The sequence below is a fragment of the Rhinoraja longicauda genome, chromosome 1, assembly GCF_053455715.1.
Source record: "Rhinoraja longicauda isolate Sanriku21f chromosome 1, sRhiLon1.1, whole genome shotgun sequence".
In the NCBI taxonomy this organism is placed as follows: Eukaryota; Metazoa; Chordata; class Chondrichthyes; order Rajiformes; family Arhynchobatidae; genus Rhinoraja; species Rhinoraja longicauda.
In genome coordinates this window covers 37,381,505-37,404,493 of record NC_135953.1, presented here as the reverse complement: position 1 = coordinate 37,404,493, position 22,989 = coordinate 37,381,505, and the positions used below count along the sequence as shown (strand labels likewise).

At 41.3% G+C, this 22,989-nt stretch overlaps 2 protein-coding genes across 3 annotated transcripts in view; one reads left to right on the top strand and one right to left on the bottom strand.

Annotated features, from left to right (window-relative positions):
- The window catches only part of ubap1 (ubiquitin associated protein 1), a 36,568-nt gene extending 29,398 nt beyond the window's left edge, over nt 1–7,170 (bottom strand). For both annotated transcript variants that reach the window (XM_078431774.1, XM_078431842.1), the window contains exons 1-2: nt 7,036–7,170; nt 2,296–2,342 (exon numbers count right to left, since the gene is read on the bottom strand). In XM_078431774.1, coding sequence (XP_078287900.1) covers nt 2,296–2,335 — 40 coding nt within the window. In that variant the 5' untranslated portion in view covers nt 2,336–2,342; nt 7,036–7,170. The remainder of the gene's footprint in view (nt 1–2,295; nt 2,343–7,035) is intronic.
- A 4,228-nt stretch (nt 7,171–11,398) lies between these two features.
- dcaf12 (DDB1 and CUL4 associated factor 12) overlaps nt 11,399–22,989 on the top strand; it is a 72,692-nt gene continuing 61,101 nt past the window's right edge. The window contains exon 1 of the mRNA XM_078431682.1: nt 11,399–11,808. Coding sequence (XP_078287808.1) covers nt 11,752–11,808 — 57 coding nt within the window. The 5' untranslated portion in view covers nt 11,399–11,751. The remainder of the gene's footprint in view (nt 11,809–22,989) is intronic.

The following is a 22,989-nucleotide window of genomic DNA, read 5'->3' as shown; positions in this document are numbered from 1 at the left end:
TTTGAGTGTTTCCTAACCAAAAGCCTTGGATGAACCAGGAGATCCGTATTCTTCTGAGGACCAGATCCTGGGCATTCAAGTCTGGTGACACAGGTATATAAGAAATCCAGATATGATAAAGCCATCAAAAGGGACTTTCGCTCTCTGAGGATGAAGTGGATGTTCGGCAACTGTGGCAGGGCTTGATTGCAATCACTTCCGACTGATGAGCTCAATGCGTTCTGCGTATGTTTTGATAGGGAGAAGACTTAAGTGCCTTCCCGAGCCCCCATGCAGTCACAGAGGCCAACGTCAGAAGATCTTTCAGTGCGGTGAACCCTCGGAAAGCATCTAGGCCTGATGGTATACCTGGTCGAGTTCGTAAAACCTGTGCAGACCAACTGGCTGGAGTTTTTGCGGACATCTTCAACCTCTATTGAGGTTCCCACCTGCTTTAAGTGGGCATCAATAATACCCAAGAAGAGTAAGGTGATATGCCTAAATGACTATCGACCAGTGGCGCTAATATCCGTGGTGATGAAGTGCTTTGAGAGATTGGTCATGGCGCATATCAACTCCTACCTCATCGAGAATCTCAACCCATTACAATTTGCCTATTGCCACAACAGGTCAATGGAGGATGCGATCTCACTGGCTCTCCACTGAACCATTTGGACAATAAAAACACCCAAGTCAGGCTGTTGTTTATAGACTCCAGCTTGGCGTTCAATACCATCATCCCCTCCAAGCTAGTTACCAAGTTCACGGAACTGGGTCTCTGCACATCCCTGCAACTGAATCCTCGACTTCCTATCAACAGACCACTGTCTGTTTGAAAAAACACTTCTTCCTCAACAGCCATCAGTACAGGTGCACCTCAAGGCTGCGTGCTCAGCCCCCTGCTCTACTCACTCTATACTCAACGACTGTGTAGCCTGACACAGTGTAAACTCCATCTTCAAGTTCGCTGACAACACCACCATTGTTGGACTCATTGCAGATGATGATGAGTCAGAGTATGGAAGTGAGATAGATCGACTGACTGAATGGTGGCAGCACAACAACCTGGTCCTCAATGTCAGTAAGACCAATGAACTGATTGTGGACTTTGGAAGAGGAAGGATGAGGACTCACAAACCTATCTATATCGACAGGACAATGGTGGAGAGAGTCAAAAGCTTCAAATTCTTGGGTGTGCATATTTCTGAAGATCTTTCCTGGACCCAGCACACTGATGCAATTATAAATAAAGCGCATCAACATCTCTACTTCCTGAGAAGATTATGGAGATTTGGTATGTCAGAGAGGATTCTCTTGAACTTCTACAGGTGAAGGTAGAGAGCATATTGATTGGTTGCATCATGGCCTGGTTCGGCAACTTGAACGCCTAGGAACGGAAAAGACTGACAAAGTTGTGAACACTGCCCAGTTCATCACCGGCTCTGACCTCCCCACCATTGAAGGAATTTATCGGAGTCGCTGTCTCAGAAAAGGCAGCCAGCATCATCAGAGACCTGCACCATCCTGGCCACACACTCATCCTGCCATCGGGAAGAAGGTATAAGAGCCTGAAAACTGTAACGTCCAGGTTCAGGAACAGCTTCTTCCCTACAGCCATCTGGCTATTAAACACTACTACCTCAAATAAGCTCTGAACTACAATAGACTATTATTATTGCACTACTATTGTTTGTTTTTGTGTGCACCTATGTGTGTGTGTGTGTGTGTGTGTGTGTGTGTGTGTGTGTGTGTGTGTGTGTGTGTGTGTATATATACACACACACATATATATATACGTGCACTTGTGAGTATGTGTGTATATATACACTGAATTTTTTTCTCTCTCGTTTATTAGATTGTTTACAGTATACTATGTTTACATACTCTGTTATGCTGCAGCAAGTAAGAATTTCATTGTTCTACCTGGGACATATGACAATAAAACACTCTTAACTCTTGAAAGTGAAGAGGAGATAGCAACGAAATGAGAATAGCTGGACTACTCTTCTACTGCAAAGGTGGTTGAGATTTAACTACATGTATTCAAATTTATCATTTACAGATTTGATGACTTCAGTTCTGTAATTGACAAATACATGGCACATTATAAATGAAAAAAATTACACCGCAAGAACTGAAAAGGAATTCAAAAGAATACGTAAAATAAATGTATTTAACAGTGCATCATTAAATTGTGGAATTGTTTGCCAAAATATTTGTGAGATGATTAATATTTGTTTTGTGAGCCATTTATTTTAATTAAATGCTGGGGGAAAAAAAGTTGCCTGTGCAAAGATAATAAAATTATAGACATACCGGAGTTTTGAAAATCTGATCCCGATTTCCTTGAGGCCATTTAGAATCTGAAAAAAAGCAAAGTAATGTTGATTAGAAACAATGTAGCACAGCCAACAATGTCAGATGCAGGATTTCATGCTTATGTCTGTACCACAATGTGATTGTTATGAGAAAGTTAAATTTTTATCGTCAATGACACACATTTGGCAAGACAGTTAAAGCAGATTTGTGCTTCCATTCTTGACTTTACCTCCAAGGCAGATTCAAATAGTTAGTTTGATACCAGTGTATATTGTGCCAGTTCAAATGTAATAGCTGAAGCCACAATCCAGCAATTTTGCCTCAAAACAAAATAAATAACCCTTCTTATAGCCATAGCCATCACCTTGTTCATTGACTCGGGCAATTAGCATTAAGCCAAACAATTCTAAATTCCAAAGATGGACAAAAAATGCTGGAGTAACTCAGCGGGACAGGCAGCATCGCTGGAGAGAAGGAATGGGTGATGATTCGGGTCGCCGAATGAAATTCCACCCACCGCATCCTGCTTTAGCAAGTTTATTTTTATATCACATGGAGGTAATTTTCAGAGCTACTAGGAAGCTGTTCAACCTACAGAAACTACATTCTAAAACCAAGGTTAGCCAAATCATACTAGAAGAGCTGCAGGGTCCAACTCATCTACACCAACCAAGTTGCCCCATCTAAGCTAGTCCCATTTTCTTTTAATCGACCTATATTCCTCCAAACCTTTCCTATCCATGCAACTGTCCAAATGTGTTTGAGAAATTTGGTATTGTCCTTGTCGCAAATGCTTCCTTCGGCAGCTTGATCCACATACCTCCATTCCTTGTGTGGAGAAAGTTGCCCCTCAGGTTCCTATTAAATCTTCCCCCCCTCAATTTAAACCTCTATCCTTTAGTTCTTGATTTTATATGATCCACAAGATCACCTCTCAGCCTCTTGCGCTCCAAGGAATAGTTATCAAATTACAGCTGGAAATCCAAAACAAAGAGAGTTCTATAGACAGACAGCAAGCAGTAACCATGCTCCTTATATGTTACAACAGTATCTACAATTCAAAAGCAGGTCATTAGTCATGTGGTGCTTTGGGATGCCCTGATGTTGTGAACAGTTGTATGTAAATTCAATTTAGAAGTGTAATCAAAGAAATGGGCAATGATAAAATCCAACGGATGACTATAATTGAGGTGCACAGATAGGGAAGGTAGTGGGTCTTTTCCCCCAGGGTACAAATACTACACGGCACAGGTTTAAGGTGAGAGGGGCTGTTCAAAAGAAGATTTATGTGGCAAGTTTTTCCTTATTTGCGCAGAGTGGTAGGTGTTTGGAACACACTGCCACGGGAGGTGTCGAAGATGAGATAGCAATGTTTAAGAGACATTTAGATAGGTACAGGAATAGGCAGGGAATGGAGAGATATAGACCATGTGCAGGCAGACGAAATTAGTTTGATGGTCAGAATTCATGGGCTGAAGGGCCTGCGCTGTGCTCTTCTGTTCTAATTGCTTTTTCATACAAAAAGGAGTCTCTTAAAAGGTCAAAATAATTGATAAGAATAGATTCAACAGAATTTTACAAAAAAATTGTATTATTCACCAAAGGAATTCTATCAGCAATTAAAAGTGAGAAAAAACATTTGTTGACAGTCTTCTTTGCAAAAATGAAAGTAATAAGGCGGCTGTAATGGAATTCATACTACAGTTCTCGATCGATCACAGAATGACTAGCTTCCAACATTTCTTATCCTTACCAGAGTCCTATTTTGTTATTCTTCGCAGAGAGAGGTGGTCATACATCATACCGAGATATTAAATTTTTGTCTAGAACCATCCAAGATTCAAAGCCTATCTAAAACTATCCTTACATATTTAGAAAATGTGAACATATACAGGCATCCCCTGGGTTACACAAGGACTCCTTTCCTGAGAACTGTTAGTAGCCAATTTTTCTGCATGTCAGAAACATTTAAAAAATAGTAACCCATATCTTAATCACCCTCTATAATTCTTCCATTTCGTTGAATAATCAAACTTAACACAACCCATAATTCCACTAATGGAATTTATCCTGTATCTAGTTATAATTAAATACCATGAATATTATTTTTAGCTTGAAAAATGCTTTAACATTGTATGGGAGAAATTGCATAAAGTTACATTTTCCCAAAGTTAGATCATTCATGACCCGGGAAGTCCCTGTACTTACCAAAACAGATATACTGACTGAATTGACTCGTGTATCTGGAGCTACACAATTTTTTTTTACAATCAAACCTTTTGTGATAAAGGGCAGTCTAGCTATGCAGATTTATGCTGATATGTTAATATTCCAGAGAGACTGCATGAAAAAGTTTTACAAAAAATATTTCAAATGCAAAATGGTGCTCCAACATAAACTCACACACAAGCCAAAAAAGGAGCAGAAGTGGGATGGCGCCACCAAGGACGTTAAGCCTGCCCCTACATTCACCAAGATCACAACTGATATGTTTAAGATGTCAAATACTCTACAGAACAGGTTCCAGAAATCCCACAATTCTGCGATCTTTCAAAAATCTAGCCTCCACAACATGGAATAAAGAATTCCAGAGGCTCCCCATCATCCATGAGAAGAAATTCCTAAATTCTTCCATTTCAAATGACTGCCCCTTTAATTTGAAGCTGCATCCCCTTGTTTGACTCGTTCCCATTGATGGGTAGAGACCAAACGTAGACCGGCGATCGTTTCGGTGAACACCTTCGCTGAGTCAGCCTGAACCTACCTGATCTCCCGGTTGCTAAACACTTTAATTCTCTTTCTGATTCCCACACAGACCTTTCTGTCCTAGGTCTCCTCCATTGTCAGAGAGAGGATAAATGTAAATTGGAAGAAGAGCATCTCATATTTCGCTTGGGCAGTATGAATTGGATTTCTCTCACTTCAAGTAACTCCGGCATTCCCTCTCTCTCTATCCCTCCCCCACCCAAGTCGCACCAGCTTCTCATTTTCACCCAACAGACAGCTAACAATGGCCAGTTTCCTTTATTGTTGTTACTTTTTTGCATTATCTTTCATTCATTGTTCTTTATCTCTCTACATCATCGTCAAAATCTCTAATTTCCCTTGTCCCTAACTAGTCTGGTCTTCACAAATCTCATAATTTTTGCATGGAGTTCCGAGACACCAAATGCTGTCATGTTATTTCCTAACTCACACTCTTAAAGATGGAATTTATATTAGAGCATGAATAGTCTCCATTCCAATACGTTTTCTATTAAGGTGATAATTTCATAATGCAAACTAACTACAAACTTAAACTTGTGTATGAACACAACTGTTTCGTTGACAGTGTTTCACTACAATTAATTTCCTTTATTCAGATCATAACGGCATGAACATAATATGATAAAGCTATTAAAAGTTATTCAGTTCCTGAATCTGATTACTTCATTGCTTCTTGCGTGAAATCCTCATGTAATTCATGTAATTATTTTTGAAATAATCATATACTTTACAATGGATTACCAACAAAAAAAGCTAAGGAAGCAATGCAGACATTCAATATAAACCTAGTATTCCTAGGTTTTCTGTATGGTGATCGGACCACAACAAAAATACAAATATGCATGATACAGAAAAAATATATATCTGCCAGTTATAACATTATAGAGCCAAGGAACAGCAGAAAGATAAGGAATAAACAATGGTGCTGCAAGTATAAAACAACCCAGCACGAGACCACAAAGATTAAAAAAGTGATTAAAATGTGATGAAAAAAAGCAAAGAAGCATAGACCTTACTAGAAAAAGGCAAAAGCATATAGACGAAGAAAAAAAATCAATTATCACTGCTCTGAAGATACTAACGTGGTGGAATCCAAGTGCATAGATAACCATGGCTTCCTGTATGTCTCTCACATGTGAGATTTAAATTCAGGGACCAAGAGGATACAAGCTATTAGAAATCTAATATATTCAATTCACGTTTAAAATGTAGTATATCCAGGAAGAAACCTCATCAAGATTTATGACCTATAATGAGGTAAAAAATTAATTCCCTCTCAAAGCCATCTTCAACTATTACTAAGAAACTGGAAAGCTCATAAAAGAAAATCTAAATTGCTGTCATCAAATTGTATATGAAGTAACCATGATATAATGAACATTAAAACAACTTTTTCTATTCCAGCAAATAAAGCCTTGAATTGAAAACAATCAAAAACAATCAAAACAATTAAAATTGTTATCTTGTTGGAAAAGTTCAACCTACAATGATTCATTATTGTGTCAATCCGAATAAAATGCGATTTAAGAATCAGATGAAAGGACAAAAAAAGGAAAAGATACGTTTTTTCACAACATCCAGTCAGGATGGGCAAATAAAACTTGATATTTAGGACATGAGTATAAATAACATAGTGAGAGATTTTTAAATTGAAACTCATTAAACCTCTTAATCTAGTTGATAACATGATGTGCGAAGTGTCACATCAACGGGGCGCTTCGAAGGGCCCTGTATCCCAATCAACAGCACCAGAAGCCTCGGTTGTGGAACAATGGCGAGCAAAGGAGCCTAAACGCGAAGAAATGGACAGCCGCACGGTTGAAGAGTTGATCTGGATATTTACAGTCTGCAGGTTGAAGTTTATTTCATCCCTTTCGCTGGTAACTGTGTACCTTTAATCGACAGGGTTAAAGGCTGCACTTCCCCAAAACCTAATAAACAACACTCGCTCTGTAGGATGCCGGCACTCACCTGCGGGTTTTCTATCTTCTGAAACGTTTACTGCAATGCCCCGAACAGAATGAACTTTTTCCAAACACTAGATACATTTGACATTATTTCCTGCTTCATTACAGGACGCCATCTTACCCGCTGGCCACTGATGTCATCGCACGCCACTGACGTCATCGCGCACACCACGTGAGTGAGCCGGGCCGCGATCGCCGCCTCGCTCCGTCACGTTGATCAGCGCGGTCGGTGGAGCAGCAGCCTGCAGGTTTCAGCTCACCCGTTTTTAATACGGCAAGATGCAACAGTTAATACTGTTAATTCCACGTAATGCAAGTTATCAACTCTGAGGACATTTAAGTTCACGATAAGATAAGGCTACTTTGATCAACCAAAATAAGTGGAAATTGTGGATAGACACAATTACCAGAACCAAAATATTGCAGTGACTCAGCGGGACAGGCTGCATCTCTGGAGAGAAGGGGTGGGTGACGTTTCGGGTCGAGACCCTTCTTCAGTTTAGTTTGTGTTTAGTTTAGTATTTAAGTTTAGAGCGAGAGCATGGAAACAGGTCGGTATGACCTTAAGTTGAACCATCGATAGCAGCGAAGAGAGACACGAAATGCTGGAGTAACCCAGCGGATCGGGCAGCATCGCGAGAGAAGGAATGGGTGACGGTGACGTCCTTCGAATTGAAGGAGGGTCTCGACCCGAATCGTCACCCAATCCTCTCCAGAGATACTGCCTGACCCACTGAGTGATTCCAGCAATTTGTGTCTATCTTCGGTGTAAACCAGCATCTGCAGTTCCTTCCTCCACATCGAGGGGAGACAGGGGTGAGGGGAAAAAGGGGGGAAGGGGGTTGCATTGTTGGTTAAGGAGGATGTCACGGCAGTGATCAGAGGAAACATTACGGATGGTTTGTCTAGTGAGTCTACGGTATATGAGTGGAGCTGAGGAACAAGAAAGGGATGGTCACCTTGTTCGGGTGTACTACAGACCCCCGAATAGTCAACGGGAATTACAAGAACAAATATGCCAGGAGATTGCAGACAGCTGCAGTCAAATAAGGTTGTTGTTGTAGGGGATTTTAACTTTCCCAATATAGACTGGGCAAATCTGTGAAGGGTTTAAATCATAATCGTAATTTATTAGCCAAGTATGTTTTGCAACATACGAGGAATTTGATTTGCCATAGTGATACCAAAAAAGCAACAAAATACACAACTTCATAAAATTTGACATAAGCATCCACCACAGCGGTTCCTCCACATTAATCACTGATGGAAGGCAATAAAGTCTTATCTTCTTTCCTCCTTTTTCTCCCGCATTCGGGGGAGTCGAACCATCTGCAGTTGGGGCGATCGAAGCTCCCGCAGCCGGTGATCGAAGCTCCCTAACCAAGCTCCACAATGTTAAAGTCCGCAGGCTCCCACAGTTGGAGCTCCCGAACTCGATCCCTAACAAAGGGATTGCGAGCTCCACGATGGTAAATCCGCAGGCACTCGCGGTTGGAGATTCCGAAGTCGGTCCCCAGCAAGAAACTGCTAGCTCCACGATGTTAGGCCGCAGTGCGGACGGAGATACGACACGGAAAAAGTCGCATCTCCATCGAGGAAAGAGATAAAAAAAGTTTCCCCCAACCCCCCACATAATACAAAACTAAAGGTACACTAAAACATACATTTTACAACAAACTAAAAACAACAAAGAAGGAAAAAGACGAGACAGACCGTTGGCGAGGCAGCCATCGTCGACGCCACCTGGTGGTAAATGGGGTGCAAGTTATCAAAAGTGTTCAAGAGAGTTTTCTTAAGCAGCATGTCGAGGCCCCCACACGTGAGAGGGGAACGCTGGATCTAGTATTGGGAAATTGGGAAGGGCGGTGGGTGTATGGAACAAGCTGCCAGAGGAGGTAGTTGAGGCTGGAACTATCCCATCGTTTGAAAACCTGTTAGACAGGTACATGGATAGGACAGGTTTGGAGGGATATGGACCAAGCGCAGGCAAGTGGAACTAGTGTAGCTGGGACATTGTTGGTCGATGTGGGCAAGTTTGGCCAAAGGGCCTGTTTCCACACTGTATCACTCTGCTAACAGTGGTTGTAAGTTATCCACTTTTGCATTCACTGCCTCCACATTAAGGGCAAATTAACAAAGGTCGATTAACCTACAAACCCGCACATCTTTGGGATGTGAGAGGAAACCGGAGCATCTGGAGATAACCCATACGGTCACAGAGTGAACTTGCAAACTCCACACAGATAGTCTCCGAGGTTGGTATCGAACCCGGTTACCTGGTGCTATGAAACAGCAGCTCTGCCATAATGACAGTATGATATTTCATAATATTTAAAAGGTATTTAATGTGTAAATGCTTCCAATGGGTATTAGCAGCTCTCTATATCCATATTTGGACCAAAAATCCTGTCATGAGTTTAGATTGGTAATCCGTTTGCATTTGATGACACAAATTAACCAGGATCAAGATTGCGTTATCCATCCACGTCTGTTGCAATAGTTAAGTTTTGTATTTCATCTGCCAGACTCTTCTTTGTCCCTCACTTAACATTCCTTTGCAGCCGTGTTGCTTATGGTTGATGACATAGATTTGAAAAACCAACACTGCGATTTACTGTTCATTTAAATTAGGAAGTATACATTAGAAAGTATACATTGTAATATTTTACTTTCAATCACAGGAGGTCTGGATTTAAGTAAAAACCTGTGTAGTATCTTATCAATTAAAAAAATTCTAAATACACGGCATTGAATGCATCCACACTGTTAGTTATAACTTCAAAATACTATCTGATTTACGTATATGGTTACAAATACCGCAACTCATTTTGATTAGGTGATTTTGAGGGAACCTTGTAATGGGCACTTGTGGCTACAAGATGGCATGACATTAGAATGTAATACTGATGGGATTAAATGAAATACAATTGGAGAGGCACATCTGTAACACACACCAGTGTAGAATTGTTGGGCTGTATATTTCTGTGTTGCAGCATTTAACCAAATGTAATGATAACATTTTCATCTGTACAATAAAATTATTACGTTTTTCTACTTATGATAATTTCCTCTGTTATTCTGGATTAAGATCTCATCCTTCCTGATCTGTTAGCATTATCTTAAGTTGAACGTTATCAATACGTTATAACGTCTTAAAGGAGGCCATTCGGCCCTTCGAACCAGCACCGCCAGTCTTAAAACTGTTACAATTTGTTTCGTTGGGTTGTTGTTGTTTAAATTAATAAAATTATTGCATCGTATGGGAGGCGCATTCCCAATCTCGTTGTACCCTGTACAATGACAATAAATATATATTGTATTGTATTGTATTGTAACTAAGTACCAATTAACAGGAGCTTTATTTTAAAATAAAATAATCATCCAACCTAACTGCTTACACCTAACTGCATTGTATCAAATCTAATCTTAAATTTTCTAATGTTGATCTTAAATTTATGTACAATATATGAAATCTGTTGGACGAGTAGATATGTCCAGTCTCAATTGTATGGAATGGCCCCTATTTAAATAGGAAATTGGCTGCTCCGCATGGTATTAGAATGAAACAATAGGTGCAGGAGTAGGCCATTCGGCCCTTCGAGCCAGCACCGCCATTCAATGTGATCATGGCTGATCATTCTCAATCAGTACCCCGTTCCTGCCTTCTCCCCATACCCCCTGACTCCACTATCCTTAAGAGCTCTATCTAGCTCTCTCTTGAATGCATTCAGATAATTCCAGAGACGCCCGTTTTTTAAATAATATTCACAATCTGGGTATACAATTAATAACAACTGAGCCCCAGATCAGTCCCCAGTTGAAAGACTCCAAGACATAATTTAATGCGACTAAGGTATGGTCCAGGAGTATGTCGGTTTTCTGCTTTCCTTTAATTTAAATCTGTTCTCTCTCACGTGGGAAAAAGTGAAACACAGCGCGAAATCTTAGAGATGCTATATTCAATGCACTGCACAAATTAAATTATGCGAGGACTCAAAGAAACAAAACACGCACAGTGGACAGACACGCAATACTATTGAGCACGTGTCGAGAGCCTCTGCGGCCGGAAGATTGTGACGTGCGCATCGTGAAGGGCACTGGTTAACGAAAAACAGGCGGCCAGCCGGAGCATTATTGAATCCGCACGGCAAGCGGAGCGCCGGCCGGAAGATTATTGAGTGCGCGCCGTGATGGGAGGGTCGGGCGGCCGGAAGATTATTGAGTGCGCACCGTGATGGGAGGGTCGGTCAGGTGGCGGGAAGATTATTGAGTGCGCACCGTGTGGGGAGGGTCGGGCGGAAGATTATTGAGTGCGCACCGTGTGGGGAGGGTCGGGTGGAAGATTATTGAGTGCGCACCGTGTGGGGAGGGTCGGGCGGAAGATTATTGAGTGCGCACCCGCACGGCGAGGGGAGCCGGAAGGCCATCGATGGGGAGCGCAGGGTGAGGGCGGCGCCGACTGTTTGACACCAGCCTCCGGCGGGTGGAGAGTGCGCACGCGGCCTCGGGCTGGCTTTCATAAAATAACGCCGCCTGCACACGGTGCCTGGCAATTGTCGGTTTAAAACAACCCTGGCAGTAACTACTTGCAAGAGGTGGGCTTTTGATGTAGAGAACAGTTAAAATAATTTCTTACGTCGTCCACTCCCAAAGGCCTAGTCCACTTAACCGCTTATCAACTCTACCTCCATGTGGATTCAAAGACTTTCCCTCCCGTACCATGGCGAGAAAAATAGTTAGCAGAAAGAGAAAGGCTGCGGAATTAGAGCCGGAGCAGGTAGGACATGGCAAGGCCACTCATTCTCTCTTTTTAATTACATAAATGATCTGTTGGTGTAACCGGTCTGGGCAGGGCTGGACTATCTACTTCTGCTGTTACACTTCCCAATGTAGCTCCTCCCGCTCAGGCCGCTCCACTAATTTACATGCCTCCCGTGTTTCTGATCACAAACGGAGTGGACTAAAACACTTTGCATACAACGAAAGCTCGAGATAATAAGTTATTCTGTCTCTTACAACGCTTTAATGTACAAAAGCCTCGTGTACATCAACGTGTATTTATTTTAATGGAAATTAAAAATGGAGATTCGCTTTTAATATTTGTACTGAAGTTCCCTATTTCCTCGTTTCAATTCCATTTCTAAAGAGGTGTACGGGGAAAATAATTAAAATTAGCTACTTATTGCAAAAAATGTAAAATATTTAAACACACGAATGTACACAATTTAGTTGTAACTTCGTATATTTTGTACCATTACGTATACGAAAACTGCCAGCGATCGTTGTTTGGTTTAAAGATCCCATCAATTGAGTTAGATTACAGGTATACCGCAGTTAATAATCCCTGTTTTAAGTAAGGTTTTATCTTACATGGGTCTGAGTTTCACAATAAGCAATACTTAGTTATAACTTAAACCATTTCAAATGATTGTTTTTGAACAAAATAATTATGTTCGTATTTTGAAAATCAGTTGTGCTCTGGGAAGTCAGTTTGTCATTGTGATGTCACATTGCTGGGGATATTGTATATATTTTGATTCTTTTATTAGGTGCAGTCGATTTTTTAAATCTCAAAATCCTTCCTGTCTACAAAACATTGGTTGGTTTTGGGTTGATGTAATTAAAACATGTCGACTTTCAGAAGGAAGTACCTTGTAAAAATGTAAACATGATATTAGGATGGCATGTTAGCATTTTTGTTTTTAGTCTGGGGAGATGTACTGAAGTTAGCACTAAACATGATGTAAATTCACAGATTAACTTGTTTAGCAATTCAACTGCACTTTTAAAATATTTCAACTATGTTGCTTCATATTAATTTTGTCCATTATAAATTCCACGATTGCCATTGATTATGGAATTTCCTTTAATGTAAACTTATGCTGAAGGCTTATCTTTTCCTAATTGGTTAGAATCTTTGCTAGAAGGAACGTTTAATTGCAGCTTGACAAGTTTATGCAACGGTTCATATCAAATATCTCATTGGTTTATAATATATTTGGACAGAATTTGTGAATTTAAAATTAGGATTGAATGATGCATCCTAGAATATTGTCCCTTGCCTATAATCCTAGGTAAGTAACAAAAATATAAAATGTTGAAACAGTCAGTAGGTCAGACAGCATTTGTGGGAACAATACATTTGCAAAAGACAAAATAAGTTAATGTTAAGTTGGAGAGAAAATGGAGAGGAAATGTCTCTTATCTGATGAGGCTTATCTGAGGTAGGATAAATTGTCATCCATTCTTTTAGGTAGTGGTGGCAGTAAAATGGACATAGCCAATGAGATGAATGGAATTAGTGAGAATGCAAGCAAAGAAATGTCAAAGAGGAAAAAGTAAGATAATATTTTACAGGTGAGTGATCTCTAGCAAAACTGGCCAGTCCTATTACAGAGAGAGAGAAAGCAGTTTACTTGAAGTTGTAGAATTCAGTTTTGTCCAGAGGCTGCAAAGTACACATATGGAAGATAGGGTTCTACTCTGGCTTATGTTGGGCTTTGTTATAGCCATATAACAGGCCACAGACTAAGTGGGATGGAGGATTAGTGTGACAGGCAAACGATCACAATCTGCACTTGGTTTTTCCAGCGTTGAGACTGCTTTTGTCGGTGTTCTCCACTATAAGCTTGAGGAACACCACTTCTATATGGGCATATTGCGAACTTTTTGGACTCCATACTGAGTTGTACTTAGAGTGGTGGACGCGCTTTCTCCATATCAAAATTGGTCATTTCTGTTAGACGTTATCTGTAATTATTCAGTTTTTCTCTCGCCATTAGCAAAGCCCAAGCATGTCCTACAATCCCACAATGGTTCATTGGTTCTTTATTGTCACTTAAGCACAGCACAGTTTAATTCTTTTGCACAACTCACAAATGCACAGTCGCCATATTTTGGTGCTGTTTAAAAAGGAAAAGTCTGAATTTCACAACCTTGTGTGTTCCTTTGTATTCAACTCTCACTGCCCTCATTTCACTGTTAATGTTCATTTTGTCTCTTTCTAAATACCCTCAATCTGCCTTGGCCTATGCAATGTCCTGGTTACCAAACGTTTTAACTTGCCTTCCCATTCACACACTGTCAGTGTGAGGCCACAGGCAAATTGGATAACAGCAGCTCATATTTCACATGGGCAGCTTACAACCAAGCAGTATGAATGTTGATTTCTCTATTTTCAAGTAACTCCTGCATCCCCTCCCCTCCCCTCCCCTCCCCTCCGCTATCCTAACAGTTCCTCTGTTCGCATCATTGTACCCCTCTTGTTATCACACCTTCCCCAGCCAACAATTGGCCATTATGGGCTCCACCCTTCCTGAGGTCATATGTGGCAGCTCTAGCCTTTTCTCGCATCCAGTTTATTCCCCCTCGCCTCTACTTTCAATCTGAAGAAGGGTTCCAACCCAAAATGTCACCTATTCTTTATCTCCCTTCTTTACTTCTTGTACACCCAGCACTGTGCAGCCATGTACAAATCTAATTCAATTTACTAATTTGCAAACCACCATTGTGGCCCAGATATCAAATAATGCTGAGACAGAGTAGAGGAAGGAGATTGAGAACCTTGTGTCGAGACAACAATCTTTCAAAGTCAGCAAGACAAAGGCGATAGTGATTGACTTCAGCAAGCGAAGCGGTACACATAACCCAGTTTGTATTGACAGTGCCAAAGTAGAGATGGTTGAAAACCTATAATTCCTAGGAGTAAATGTCACCAACAACTTCTGGACAACTTCTTCATATTGAAGCAATGGCCAAGAAAGCACACCAACGTCTACTTCCTTAGAAGGCTTAGGAAGTTCGGCATGTCCCCAACATCTCTCACCAACTTCTACAGATGCACCGTAGAAAGCATTTTATCGGAATGCATGACAGCATGGTTTGGGAACAGCTCCACGCAAGACTGCAGTAAATTGCAGAGAATTGTTGACGCAGCCCAGACTATCGCACAAACCAACCCTTCCATTGACACCTCATGCTGCCCTGGCAAAGCCAGTAGCATAATCAAGGATGAGTCGCACCTGGCCACTCCCTCTTCTCCCCTCTCCCTTTGGGCAAAAGGTATAGAAGTGTGAAAATGCACACCTCCAGATTCAGCGACAGTTGCTTCTCCACTGTTATCAAGTAACTTAACCATCCTACCACAACTAAAGAGCAGTCCTGAACTGCTATCCACCTCACTGGAATCAACGAACTATCTTTAATTGAACTTTACTGGCTTTATCCTGCACTAAGATTATTCGTGTAATTTCCTTTATCATGTATCTACACAGTGAATGGCTTTTGTATTGTTATTTTTCTGCTGACTGGTGAGCATGCAACAAATGCTTTTCAATGTACCTCGGTACACTTCAAAATAAATAAACTAAACAATTACTAAACAGCGATGCTGCCTGACCCGCCGAGTTACTCCAGCCTTTTGTGTCAATTTCTTTGGTATAAACCAGCATCTGCAGTTCCTTCCTGCTCTCTTTAACCAGTTTGCTTGACATTTACAATTTATCCCCATGGCAACCCTGGCCACACCCTATCAGAATTTAATTTTGTCCAATCCACCTCCTCACTGCCCTCTCTGATTTAAAATGAATATTTTGTCATCTAATTCTGATATAAAGGATATTGGTACCCCTCCGGTTCAGGTACAACTAGTGCCTCTTGTACAGGTCACCTCTGACCAGAAAACATCCTAATGACTTAAAAATCGAAAACTCCCTGCTGCACCAACTCGTGAGCAATGCATTCAGTGTCTGAAACTATGATGAAATCTACATTCTTTCAAACATTTCCCAATTTTCTTTTAAATATTTTGACAATTTGCCCTATCACGTCTTGACTAAATAATTTTTCCTGGAGTCTCTGGTCATGATCAGAGTGCTCCTTTTAAATTGATCTATCAAAATGACTGCGAAACCAATGGAAATAAATGGAGAAAATCTTAAAATGACCATTAATTTATAAATCCTGTTCTTAACACTGTTCTGTAGCTCAGATCTCTCCTTTGACATTTTTTTTGTTTCTGGTAGCGTTGTAGTTAATTTGTGCTGCATACAGTTAGTGGTCCTTAAATGACCTTTCTGTAATGGTCTACATTAAAACTGTAAATATATAAATAATCTTAGAAGGACTTTAGGGCTACGTAATTTAAACATCATTTTCAACTGTTACAATTTGGTGCATTCAAGTGTGCAGGATGTTTTGTTTTCTATTTGTAATCCTTGTTTAAATGTACATTTATGAGCGTGCACAATGCGATAGCAGTAGAGTTGCTGCTTGACAGCGCAAAGACCCGGGTTCAATCTTGACTACAGGTGCCGTCTGTACGGAGTTTGTACATTCTCCCTGTGACCGTGTGGGTTTTCTCCAGTGACCTCCCACTTTCCAAAGACGTACAGGTTTGTAGGTTGTATACGAAGGAACTGCAGATGCTCGTTTACACCGAAGATGGACACAAATTGCTGGAGTAACTCAGTGGGACAGGCAGCATCTCTGGAGAGAAGGAATGGGTGATGTTTTGTGTTGAGACACTGCTTTAGACAGTCCAGGGGAGAGGGAGATATGGAAGGGTAAGGTGTGAACACGAGACATCAAAGGGGACAAAGATTAATGAAAATGTGGAGCGGATCATTGTACATGGGTCCCCTCGGTATCCCACAGTTCTGCTCTTGTTCCCCCTCACCCCAGTCACAACAGGGACGGAGTCCTCCTCGTCCTCGCCTTTTACCCCATCAGCCGTCGCATTCAGCACATAATTCTCTGACATTTTTGCCATCACCCAAGGGGTTCTCACACTAGCCACATCTTCCCATCTCCACCCCTTTCCGCTTTCCACCGAGATCGTTCCCTCTGCAACGCCCTGGTTAATTCACCCAACCCCTCCCAAACCACCCCCTCCCCACGTTCTTTCGCCGCAACCGCAGGAGATGCAACACCTGTTCCTATACCCCGTCCCTCGACTCCGTCGAAGAACCCTGACAGTCCTTTCAGATGAGGCAGAGATTCACTTGCGCCTCCTCCAACCTCATCTACAGTATCCGTTGTTCCGGGTAAGGACTCATATATCGGCGAGTCCAACCAGCGACTCGGCGATCGTTTCGCTGAACACCTCCGCGCAGTCCGCCTAGATCTACGTGATCTCCTGGTTGCTAAACACTTTAACTTCCCCTCTCATTTCCATACTGACCTGTCCTGGGCCTCCTCCACTATCAAATTGGCCCAATGCCAATTGGAGGAACTGCACCTCATATTTCGCTTGGGCAGCTTGCAACCCAGCAGTATGAATAGTGACTTATCTAACTGCAAATAACCCTTGCTTTCCTTCTCCCACCATCCCTCCCCATCCTAGTTCTATGACTAGTTTCACTGACCTGATTTAATTTTACTGATTGTGTGCCTCATTGTTACTTTCCCCATAGCTAATAATGATTCATTTTACGTTTTCTTTGAGCTTTGTCCCCTTTGATCTCTCGTTTTTACCCCTTACCCTTCCATATCTCTGTCTCCCTCTCCCCCTGGCTCTCAGTCTGAAGAAGGGTCTCGACCTGAAATGTTACCCATTCCTTCTCTCCAGTTGAGTTGCTCTAGCATTTTGTGTATATCTTCAGGTTTGTAGATTAATTGGCTTTTGTACGTTGTAAAGTGTCCCTATTGTGTAGGATAGGTAGTGTATGGGGTGATCGCTGGTTGGTGTGGACATGGTGGGCTGAGGGGCCTGTTTCATGATGTATCTCTAAAGTCTATACCTCAAGTTCTAGTGAAGCAGCAAGGTCAGGCAAGATTTGGTGTGATTTTTGAAGGGGAAAGGTGCCGATAACTATTCCTTGAAGTGAGGGATTGAGTAAGTAGACATCAGTTAACTGTTATTTCGTCAGGAGGAAGGTGCTATTAAAACATTAATTTCAAAAGAGACAATCCAAGATAAAAGTCAATGAGGAATTAAATTAGACCTGAAGGCAAAAGCGTGCAGCCTTTGAGTTTTGAGTAGTGACTCTCATCATTATTTTCTAATACTATTGTTTTAATTTCAGTACAGCTTGTGATATAAGGTTTTAGTCTTGGTAAACCTTGTTTCTTGGTTTCCCCAAAGAAGTAAGGCGAGGAGCTTTTTGTAAAAAAAACTAATTTAATTGCATTAAGTGACATTACATTTTAGTTGACCAGTATGACTAAAGTAGGGATGTTGAGTAAGAATTAATGGCACAGAGAGGTAGAGCCATTGCCTCACAGCATCAGAGATCCAGTTTTGATCTTGACTTCAGATGCTGTCTGTGAAGTTTTCACGTTCTCCCGTGACCATGTGGGTTTCCTCTGGCTGTTCCGGTTTCCCAAAGGCCTGCAGGTTTGTAGATTAATTGGCCTCTGTAAATTGTCCCTTGTGTGCAGTGAGCAGATGAGAAAGTGGGATAACATAGAACTCGTGTGAACAGGTGATCAGTGGTCGGCGTGGACTTGGAGGGCCGCAAGGCCTGTTTCAATGCTGTGTCTCTAAACTAAAATTGGGCAACTTTCAATGGATTTTTTAAATTAAAGACGTGGATAAGCTCCAAATTCAATAACAGAACATTGGGCACCTTACAGCCTAACAAACTCTAATTAGGAGAGAAACAAGGAATTAGAAATGCTGGTTTACAAGAAAAGGTGCAAATTGCGGGAGTAACTCAGCGGATCAGGCAGCATCTCTGGAGAACATGAATAGCTACCATTTTTGATCTGGATCCTTAATCAGCCTGAAGAAGAGTCCTGACCTGAAACATCACCTGTCCATGTTCTCTGGAGATGCTGCCTTACCTGCTTAGTGACTCCAACACTTTGTGTCTTTTTTTCCCATTTGGGGAAAATCATTTTGTGAACGTTAGCCATATGGGCCCATATTGGTACAGGAGCAAAAAAACATTTAAAAAAAAATCTCCAGGATAGAATAAGGTAATATGCCCATTCAAAGTTACAATTGAAGTTTTAAATAAGAATGGAGAAATGTGGAAAGGGCAGGCTGAGAAGTATTGGTTTCCATTGGGTAGGAATATCCAAACTGCATGGATGTTTTAAAAAAACATGACCTGTGTAAATGTGGAAACGAGAAACCTGCATGTGCTGGTTTAGGCAAAATGGGCAAAACATGCTGGAGAAACTGAGTGAGTTGGGCAGCATCCCTGGAGAACATGGATAGTGACGATTAGGGTCGGGATCTATCTTCAGACTGATTGTGGTGGGGGGAGGGTGGGGGCATGGTGGGGAGAAAGCTAGAGGAAAGGAGGGGCAGGACACGACATGCAAGATGAACCCAGGTAATACAGGCAGAGGTGAACACGCAATCGGGGTTTTTGATAGGCAGATGGTTGGACAAAGGGTCTGAGATAACAAAGGATTGAAGAGTTGTGAATTGTGCAGCCAGAGGAAGGAATGTAGGGGAAGGGAAGAAATGGGTGCAAATCTTGGTGCCTCGTGAGCTAATGCTTCCAAGAAGATTCATCTGCTCAGGTGCAGGGAAGTTATCCATATTTATGTGCTTGAATACCACCAACACCTGAATTCCCAGACTAATTTTCTAAGGAACACAGTTTATAACAACTTTTCCTTTTCATAATATACTCTTCACGTTTACTTTTTATATTTCCTGCTACTTTTCATAGTCTATTTCCTCTTTTTAAAATATCATTTGCTGTTTTTAAAAAATATTCTCTCTTATGGCCTAATGTTAATCTTTTAATTTGATAACATTCTGCAGTTAATTACCCACAGATTGATATAATCTCAGACAGCATTCATTTCTCCCTGAATATACATTGTCAATTGTAAAATATTTCTAAATATTTATTGCCTATCTATTTTCACAGTACACTTTAATGACAGTTGCCTTCATATTTCTGCTATTGCCTCTTAAGTTTTAGCTATGAGTTTCAGACTTAGTTGTCTGTGTTTGTGGGCCTTTTGTGATGCTCAGTATCCTTGGTTATTTCCTGATACAATGCAGAATAAATCATTTTGGCTGAAGACTGGCTACTTGGAAGCAGATTATTCAGGGGGGAGCTAAAGACAACCTCCCACGTGACTCTATTAATGATTGCAGATTCTTTAACTTATTACATTTATTTGCACTGAGGTTGCTATGAGTTTTTGGTTTATTATTGTCATGTGTACTGTGGTACAGTGAAAACTGTTCGCATTCTTTTCAATCAGATTATACCATTCATAAGTAAGATTATACCATTCATAAGTGTATCAGTGTAGTGCAAGAGAAAAAGAAACAATATGCAGAAATTAGTTTTACAAATACCAAGAAAATTCACTTTAAAAATCATGGAAGGGCAACAACATGATAGATTGGGAGAGTGTGATAGATTATGAATGGTCCATTCAAGAGTCTGATATCAGTGGGGAAGAAGCTGTTCTTCAAACTGGCGATATGTGCTTTCAAGCTTTTGTATCTTCCGCGCCCCAAGAGAAGGGAGAAGAAGGGATCAGAGTGTAAGTAATGCTTCTTGATTGTGTTGGTCGCTTTCATGAGGCAGGATGAAGTGTAAATGTAGTCAATGGGAGGCTGGGTGGTTCAAGACTGAATGTGATAGTGCTTTAACCATTGTGAAATTGCTGAATTCAACTCGTACTAGAGTGCTTCCACTGTTTAATATACTGTTGTGTAACACCTTAAAGTTGTCAACTCTGAACATGAGTTGGTTGCTTGGCTTGATAATCATTGTGGGATGTTGATGTTATAGATTGTGCTGAAATACTATTCTGCAAACTGGCTTATTCCATTAGTTTAATTATGGGTAATGTTATGATTATTCAGTGAAATGAATTATTGCAAATGCAAGACATTGGTGAGACCACATTTAGAGTATTGTGTTTAGTTTTGGTCACCCTGTTAAAGGAAAGTTGTTTTTAAGCTAGAAAGGGTGCAGAGAAGATTTGAGGATGTTGACAGGGCTCGAGGGCCTAAGCTAAAGGGAGAGGTTGAGTAGGCTGTGACATTGCTTGGAGCGCTGGAAAATGAGGGATGATGTTAGATGTACAAGATCATGAGAGGAATGGATAGGGCAGATGTAGTGTCTTTTACCCAAAGTAGAGGAATCAAGAACCAGAGGACATGGGTTTAAGGTGAAGGGGGAAAGATTTAATAGGAGCATATTTTTTTTACCTAAAGGGTGGAGGGTAAATGGAATGATCTGTCAGAGGAGGTAGTTGAGGCAGGTACTGTCACAATGTTTAGAAAAACATTTGGACAGGTACATGGATAGGGTAGGTTTGGAACGATATGGGCCAAACATAGGCAGGTGGGACTAGTGAAGATTGGGCATGTTGGTTGATGTGGGCAAATTGGTCCGAAGGGCCTGTTTCCATGCTATATGACTTTATGACTGTATGTAGAATTACACATTGTGGGTAGCTATAGAAAAAAAATATTTCTGATAATGGGTAAACCAGCTTGTGGATATTCTCAGGGACAGAACCCAACGTAACCCAGGGACTGCCTCCAGAGAGTGCAATTGTGATTGAAAATCAGAAAGCTAAAGATTAAACACTGCAAATACTGGAAATATTCAGTGGGTAGAGCAACAATTAATCTTTCATGACTGACTTTTCACTTTTCTAAGCTGACACAAATGCTGCTTTACCTGCTGAGTGATTCAGCATTTTGTGTTTTTATTGCAACCTTTTTTAACATGGCCTACTCTTCTGAATTGTCCTTGGCTTTTGACAGCCGACAGAAATGTTCTCTCTATAATTAGAGGCATGAGTCTGAAAGTTATGGGTTTCTCACTCTAGAGGCTACGCAAATCAAGTAGTGTACTGAATGAACACAGCATTGTTTGAAGCAATTCTTCAGGAAATGTATGGATGAGTGTGTTCCTACAAAAACCATCTGAGTGTTTCCTAACCAAAAGCCTTGGATGAACCAGGAGACCCGTATTCTTCTGAGGATCAGATCCTGGGCATTCAAGTCTGGTGACACAGGTATACAAGAAATCCAGATATGATAAAGCCATCAAAAGGGACTTTCGCTCTAAGCTGGAGGATGAAGTGGATGTTTGGCAACTGTGGCAGGGCTTGAATGCAATCACTTCCGACAAGGCAAAATTAGGGTGCCGCTCAAGCGACAGTGAAGCATCACTGTCTGATGAGCTCAATGCATTCTGCACATGCTTTGCTAGGGAGAACACTTAAGTGCCTTACCGAGCCCCCATACAGTCACAGAGGCCAATGTCAGAAGATATTTCAATGCGGTGAACCCTCGGAAAACATCTAGGCCTGATGGTATACCTGGTCGAGTTCTTAAAACCCGTGCAGACCAACTGGCTGGAGTTTTTGCGGACATCTTCAACCTCTATTGAGGTTCCCAATTGCTTTAAGTGGGCATCAATAATACCCAAGAAGAGTAAGGTGATATGCCTAAATGACTATCGACCAGTGGCGCTAATATCCGTGGTGATGAAGTGCTTTGAGAGATTGGTCATGGCGTATATCAACTTACCTCATCGAGAATCTCAACCCATTACAATTTGCCTATTGCCACAAGAGGTCAATGGAGGATGCGATCTCACTGGCTCTCCACTCTGCACTGAACCATTTGGACAATAAAAACACCCAAGTCAGGCTGTTGTTTATAGACTCCAGCTTGGCGTTCAATACCATCATCCCCTCCACGCTAGTTACCAAGTTCACGGAACTGGGTCTCTGCACATCCCTGCAACTGAATCCTGGACTTCCTATCAACAGACCACAGTCTGTTTGAAAAAACACTTCTTCCTCAATAGCCATCAGTACAGGAGCACCTCAAGGCTGCGTGCTCAGCCCCCTGCTCTACTCACTCTATACTCAACGACTGTGTAGCCTGACAGTGTAAACTCCATCTTCAAATTCGCCGACAACACCACCATTGTTGGACTCATTGCAGATGATGATGAGTCAGAGTAAGGAAGTGAGTTAGATGACTGACTGGATGGTGGCAGCACAACAACCT